Source organism: Orycteropus afer, unplaced genomic scaffold, assembly GCF_000298275.1.
Source record: "Orycteropus afer afer isolate SDZICR_OR568_19922 unplaced genomic scaffold, OryAfe1.0 scaffold00105, whole genome shotgun sequence".
In the NCBI taxonomy this organism is placed as follows: Eukaryota; Metazoa; Chordata; class Mammalia; order Tubulidentata; family Orycteropodidae; genus Orycteropus; species Orycteropus afer.
The window spans coordinates 1,814,619-1,821,908 of NW_006921692.1; the positions used below are offsets into that span (position 1 = coordinate 1,814,619).

At 37.5% G+C, this 7,290-nt stretch overlaps 1 protein-coding gene across 1 annotated transcript in view; it reads right to left on the bottom strand.

Moving 5' to 3' along the window:
- ADGRV1 (adhesion G protein-coupled receptor V1) overlaps positions 1-7,290 on the bottom strand; it is a 947,781-nt gene that overhangs the window by 145,939 nt on the left and 794,552 nt on the right. Inside the window, exon 85 of the mRNA XM_007943393.1 lies at positions 5,399-5,556. Within this exon, the coding sequence (XP_007941584.1) occupies positions 5,399-5,556 (158 nt within the window). The remainder of the gene's footprint in view (positions 1-5,398; positions 5,557-7,290) is intronic.

The following is a 7,290-nucleotide window of genomic DNA, read 5'->3' on the forward strand; positions in this document are numbered from 1 at the left end:
AAAAACCACTGCCGTCAAGTCGGAGCCAACTCATAGCCACCCCTCCTTGGGTTTCTGAGTTAGTATCACTACGGAAGTAGATTGCCTGACTGTCCTTCTGAGGAGTGGCTGGTGGGTTTGAACCGCCAGACTTCTGGTTAGCAGTCAAATGCCTTAGGCACTATGTCCTTAACTGCTTATTTTAATGGCTATTGTTAGGAGGTTTTATATTGCAGTTAATCTCAAATTGAAGTGTTTGTATCCATGCTTGTTTTTTCTCTCTCTCCCTTTCTTTCCACTCTTCTCATCTAATGGTTTTGCATTTGCCTCCACTCAGCCCTCCAGTCCCCATTGCTACATTAGGAATATAAGAGTGACAGTCCACAAGTTCTAAAGAACTTGGCCTAGGTACCTGTTGAGATACTGTGCTTTTTCTTGGGTTCCCAGAGTACTATAAGCCAAAGCCTCAGGCTGCTGTAGAGGCCCCCTGCTCCCTTAAAGATGATAGTTTTGGAAGCCCTACGGGGCAGTTCTACTCTGCCCTATAGGGTCACCATGAATCAGAATCGACTCAGTGGCAATGGGTTTGGTTTTGGGTTTAATACAGTTATCACTGTTTTCATCTTTCTATTTTGGGAGAACTTGGATACCTGCATTGGGTAGTACCCAATTCACAACCACAGCAGTTGAGATCCTTCTGAATCCATCTATTTCTGGATCAAGAGAATATTGGGTCCATGGTTTCATTCTAGTTTTCTTTGTGCTTCTGTTCAACTTCTCTTTTAATTTTCTCTTGTTATATCTTGTCTACGTTGTTGTTGTTAGGTGCCATCAAGTCAGCTCCAATTCACAGAGACCCTATGTGCAACAGAGCAAAACACTGCCTGGTCCTGAGACACCCCTACAATCCTTGCTATGTTTGAGCCCAATGTTGTAGCCACTGGGTCAATCCATCTTATTGAAGTTCTTCCCCCTTTCCATTGACCCTCTGCTTTACCAAGCATGATAATCTTCTCCAGAGAACTGTTCCTTCTGACAGCATGACCAAAATAGGTGAGACAAAGTCTGGCCATTCTCACTTCTAAGAAGCATTCCAACTGTACTTCTTCCAGGGCAGATTTGTTCATACTTCTGGCAGTCCATAGTATTTTCAGTAATCTTTGCCAACTTCACAATTCAAAGGCATTAACACTTCTTTCTTCCTTATTCATTGTTCAGCTTTCACATACATATGAAGTGATCAAAAATACTATGGCTTGAGTTAGACGCACTTTAGTTTTCAAAGTGACATCTTGCTTCTTAATGCTTTAAAGAGGTCTTTTGCAGCAGATCTGCCCAATGCAATACAACCTTGGTATAGAATCTTGTCTATAGCTTGTATGTATATGGAATGAGGCAGTGAGCAAAATAAGAATTTACAGTGCCATCCTGACTGGATATTTTATCAGCTAGTGCAATAGAATTTTAAATGAAATATTCAAAAATAGCATCAATGGCCCTTGATAGAGTAGATAGAAATTTAGTCTAAAAAAATTGAATGTGAGGTAAGTTGAGCACATTCAGGTGGACATGAGTTACATTAAGTTGCAAATAAGGTATAAATGATAAGGTCAGATGTTAAAACTGCAGATATAGATTTGGGAATCAAAGAAGTGAAGAAAAAAGTAAAATTACAAAAAAAGGCTTAATAATAATAACTTTCAAAGTTATACATGAAATCAGAACCACCTTATAAATCATTAATTTCTACTCTACTTTTGATGATACAATAGATCCTTCTTCTTCTTAATGCTATATTTAGCTTGGGGATCCATTCCTACAATTATAAGATTTTATGGTACTTTGATGAATATTAATGTATTCATTTATTCACAAATATTAATTATGCTCCTGCTAGTTACTGAACACTCTAAAATGACTTGGGAATTCAAAGATGAATAATAAATGGTCCTTTCCCTCAAAGAATTCAAATTTTATTAAGGAAATCAGCCCCCCCAATACCTCAAAACAAGTCACCACCCCACTGTAAGGTAAATGCTATAATGACTATAGGTGCAAAGTGCCTTAAAGGCTTTCGTGAGGGAAGACTAATTCTTATTTGATGTGGTCTGTAAAGAGGCAATTACAGAGGCTTCACAGAAGAGGTAGAATGTTGGTTGCATTCAGAATTTCTATAATGAGAGGTATTTAGTTGGAAGTGGGATATAGGGATCTTAACTTATATTTATATCAAGCACAACAGTTTTACTTAGGTTGTAGATTTATTTTGGACACCTCTGGGGAAGCTAATGGAAATATTTCCTCCTTTAGTTTCTTCTACCTCTCCCTCTTCTACCCAAAAGAAAAACCCAAAAATTCATTGCCATCAAGTCAATTCCAACTCATAGTTACTTCCATTGGGTTTCCAAGGTTGTAAATCTTTATAGAAGTGGATTGCCTCATCTTCCTCCCATGGAGCAGCTGGTGGGTTTGAACCACTGACTTTTCAGTTAGCTGCCAAATGCTACCAGAGCTCCTTCTAACATATCCACACTTTCCTAAATCACTTAATGAGCACATGAGTGTTGTCAACTGGCAATGAGGAGCATTACATTCAAAGTAAACGGTTCTTGACATGAACAAAGATGATAGTATAGGGCAGTTTTAGAAAAGAGTAAATAGACTGATGTGGTCAGGAAACAGGATTAACAATAACAAATTTGGGGATAGAAAGATGGCCTCCTGATGGACTGTGAGGGTTCTTGCACTGTATGCTAAAGAGATTGAACTTTTCTTTTGGGTAACAAATGAGACCTTGAATGGTGGTAATGTTGGAGAGTATGGTCATCCCATTTGCAATCTGAAATACAGACATTCAAAGCCATGCAATGGAGAAGAAAACTAAACAAAACAAGACACTAGACTGAGAAAGACCAATCAGGAAGATATTAGGAGTCTATGTAAAAGATAATGACTGCTAGATTGTATTATCAAAGGAATGTTGTTAGGTACTGTCAAGTCCTCAAGTCAGTTCTGACTCATGGTGACCCCATGTACAACAGAACGAAACATTGCGCAGTCTTGCACCATCCTCACAATCGTTCCTATGTTTAATCCCATTGTTGTAGCTACAGTGTTAATCCATCTCTTTGAGTGTCTCCCTCTTTTTCATGATTGCTCTACTTTCCAAAGCATGATGTCCTTCTCCAGGGACTGTTCCTGCCTGATAACATGTCCAAGGTATGTGAGACAAAGTCTCACCATCCTTGCTTCTAAGGAGCCACTCTAGCTGTATTTCTTCCAAGACAGATTGTTTCTTCTTCCAGCAGTACATGGTATATTCAATATTCTTCACCAACACCATAATTCAAATGCATCAATTATTTGGCCTTCCTTATTCATTGTCTATTTTGCATGCATATGAGGTGAGTGAAAATACCCTGGCTTGGGTCACCTTGATCCTCAAAGTGACATCTTTGCTTTTGAATACTTTAAAGAGGTCTTTTGCAGCAGATTTCCTCAATGCAACACATATCAAGGGAATTGTTATTGTTGTTGTTATGTGCCGTCGAGTCAGCCCCTACTCATAGCGACCCCTCCTTGGGTTTCCGAGGCAGTATCACTACGGAAGTAGGATTGCCCAACCTTCCTTCCGAGGAGTGGCTGGTGGGTTTGAACTGCCAGCCTTCTGGTTAGCAGTCAAGTGCTTTAGCCACTATGCTACCAGAGCTCCTTTATCAAGGGAATAGGGGGATTTAAAACACCATAATATATATTGTTTACAATGTAGGTAAACCTAACTTTGAAAAGCTACAATAGAGTAAGACTTCCATTAATACTTATTTTCTGATATTACTCTTTTTAGTCAGAAATTTCAGTGCAACAGAGGTTCCCCTAGTTGAGATACAAATGTGCTGGAACTGTCAGCATTATGTTCAGTGCTTGATGCTATATCTTCCAGAGATTGAGATTACTGTTTTCGTTCTATCAGTGATTTTATGTATCACATCTAAGAGAGTTAAGGGGTGATTTGGGCATGTGAAAGATTAATTCACTATGTCAGGGGCTCTTATGTTGTCATTATTAAAAACATGCAAACATTGGCATTTTTGTATCACATCTAAAAGAAAAAAAAATTTGCCATTTGGGTAAAGAAATAAGCTATTCTTCCCTCCAAACTAGCACATATATTTTAATAAAAGAAATTGCAAATTGAATAAAAACACAGCTTCTGGATAAAATCTATGTCCCAGGAAAAAGCAGGTTTCCTAAATTGAATATTGTTTTTTAATTAAATAATTTAATATTAATCATAACCTTAAATGATGTCTCTGTTTCTACAATAGCATGCCAACTGAGGGAAAAGTAGAGATTAGCTGGCTAGAAACAGTGTTTCTACAAACTACTGTACAAAGTCATATAAGGTAAGTCTGTATACCATGAGGAAAATTTCTCTTTGTATCTTCTCTGATCCAGATGAGGATCTAGAAGGCTTTTCCTACATTTTATTATCACCAAAGTGATAATGTTTATTGAGCTCTGAGCAATGCATTAGACACTATTTTAGGGACATCATATAGGGCATCTTGCTTAAATTCTGAAAAACACTTAAAATGTGAAGAATTCTTATAAGACTGATGTTCATTCAGCTTTAGATTCGTAAAGGCTTAGAAAACAGGAAACATCTTTACGGGTCCAAGAGGGATCTCTCACCAAGGGTATATAAAAATTCCCCCTGAAATCCCAGATACTCCTATAACAGTTTTAGAGTGAGTACCTAGGTGTGTGGTTATTGTTCCTAGTTAAGAAAATTCCTAGGAGACTGTCATCTAAAATAGAATAAAATAAAATAAAGAATCAAATCATAAAAATCTGTGCTAAGTATGATTCAAAGGGAAAAAATGAGCTGCAGTGAAAGCCAATTTGAGCTGGAAAGACTTGTACTCTTAAGTAACCAGACATGTGTAGCCACTTAGGAAGCCATCTGATTACATATGGTTTTTTAACATCTGTCAGCAGAAGCAGAACTCCACATGCAAAATACAGTACCCATGAGCACTGTGGAGGCTGGTTCAACTCTGAAGAAGACTCAGAATCTGACAGAATGCACAGACGCCACAGGTTGAATACAGGTTGTTGTTAATGGTGAGCTGAAGAAAACTTGGGAAGCAGTTCCCACAGGCTGTGACTCATTGGCTTGAACATTAATATCTTAAGGACAGAATTGAAACAACATTAAAACCTGAGGATCCCTGAGGAAAACTATGTCAGTAAATGCCAAGGAACAAAAGAAGTGAGAAGCCGATAGCTTAATTTATGGTTTCAGAACTTAAAGCTGAGCCTAACCTCTCTCCTTTTTTGCTAAAAAATACTCAGTCACATTTCCCCCCACTATTAAAAATTCCCCATCTCCAAAGTGCAAACAGAGTTCCTTTCAAACCTGCAGCATTTGTTCTTCCTCTGAAGATATCATCATATGCTTTCCACTGTGGCTTCACCTGGTAGGCGTGAATGAACACCACAAACACGACCACAAGGCACATTAAAGGAATGAGAGTAGCGGCGAACAGAGCAGCATAGATGTTTGGGATGAAACACCTGAGAGAGAGATGAAAATGGATAATTTAGCCAACAACAATACAAACATTTCTAAATTTATGACACATAATACTAGGTTTTTGTATCTATATGTTGGCAAAAGCAAATTTTTGGTTTGCCAAATTGGAACTCTGTTTGAATATGATGAAATCTAGACCATTCTTTCACAAAGCAGGTTACCTCTTGAGGTGTTCATAAACATTCAAATAAGTTATGGCTAAAAATATTAGAGAAATGTATATTATTTAATCTTCTTGGAGATTCAGGTTACATACGTGTGTTTTAAAAAAAGGGCTAAGGAAATTCATGGAGTGAATAAATCTGGGCTCTAGAATCAGACTGCCTAGCACTGAATCCCAGCATCACAACTTCATAAATAAATGACTTTAGGAAACATTTCATAACCTTTTTGTACCTTTCTCATCTTTAAAATAAGGTTTATAATGATATCCACAACAAAAGTTAGTTTTGAAGGTTAACTGAAATAATTCACATAAAACATTTAGTAAGTTTTGTTTAACCTACCATTTATAGACAAGACTCCTTCCTTTTCTTCCTCTCTATCTCTGTGTCACACACACACACACAAAAGGAGAGAGAGAGAGAAAGAGAGAGGGGGCGGGGAGAGAAAGTCATGCTCTAGGACTAGTGTCTTCTGGAACACATCCTAGGTATCACTGATCACAGACAGCTTATTTTTTCAAATTAGTTGGTGGATTGCAGGGCTCCTTTTCTTTCCCATCCTCTATTTAACCCCCAAAGAAGAAGAATGCTGTTAAGGTTTATGGTCAAAGGGCTAATGGTGGAGTCACTGTGTCTTGTCAAAAGTTGATCATGCCTGTCCAAGTTCTCTTGACTTGTTTGGCTCCCCAAGATGAGGGTAACAAGGGCTAGAGCATAGAAGGAGGCCAGGGCACCTCTGCTTTCTCTTTGTCTCCTCCCCTTCACTACCTCTTTTTTGTCTCCGTTTTGATTTTTCTTCCTAGGATGAGCCTAATAGTACAAATAAGGGATGAGGGATCATGTAACTATTGGAGAGCTAATAACAAAGTACAATTTTGCCTTTTTCTTCCAGTTCCATCCTCTTCACCTAAATTTATCTTGGAGAACACACGAAAGAAGATAATGTTTAATGGCAAATTTCAGGCTTCCCAAGGCTCCATTCTATCATTTTCATAATCTTTTTTTGAATGAATGACATCTTTGTCATTACTAAACAGTACATTTTCCCAAGTCATTTACTCTCAAAAGTGAATAACAGTTTTCCATTTGGGAGCTATACTGCACAATTCTATTTACTATCATTGGTGTTTACATAGATCAGTGGAGTCTAAAGGAAACTTATTTACTTTTTAATTTTTTATGCAACATTGAAATTCCAAGAAAAAGTTTTAGAGATTTAATTGAAAATTTTTACTCAAGAGTCATAAAATCCTCTTTTTCTTTACATAAATCTATCAAAAATCTCAACACAGAGGAGTATTAGAAAGGTTCTAAATACCTAAAATTGCATTTTTTTAGAGGCAACAAAGGTGGATACTATTGCATTTATTGTCTTGCAATAATAGTAATAACAGTAATTTACAAGATACATACTTACAAGATGGACACTCAAGCTGAACACAGGTGGGAAGGCAAATGGGACTACACCCAAAAATATATAGAGATATGACAGAGGCTAACTCCACCTGTGTATTTATATGTGCCACAAATATATCCATGAATAGAGTAGAG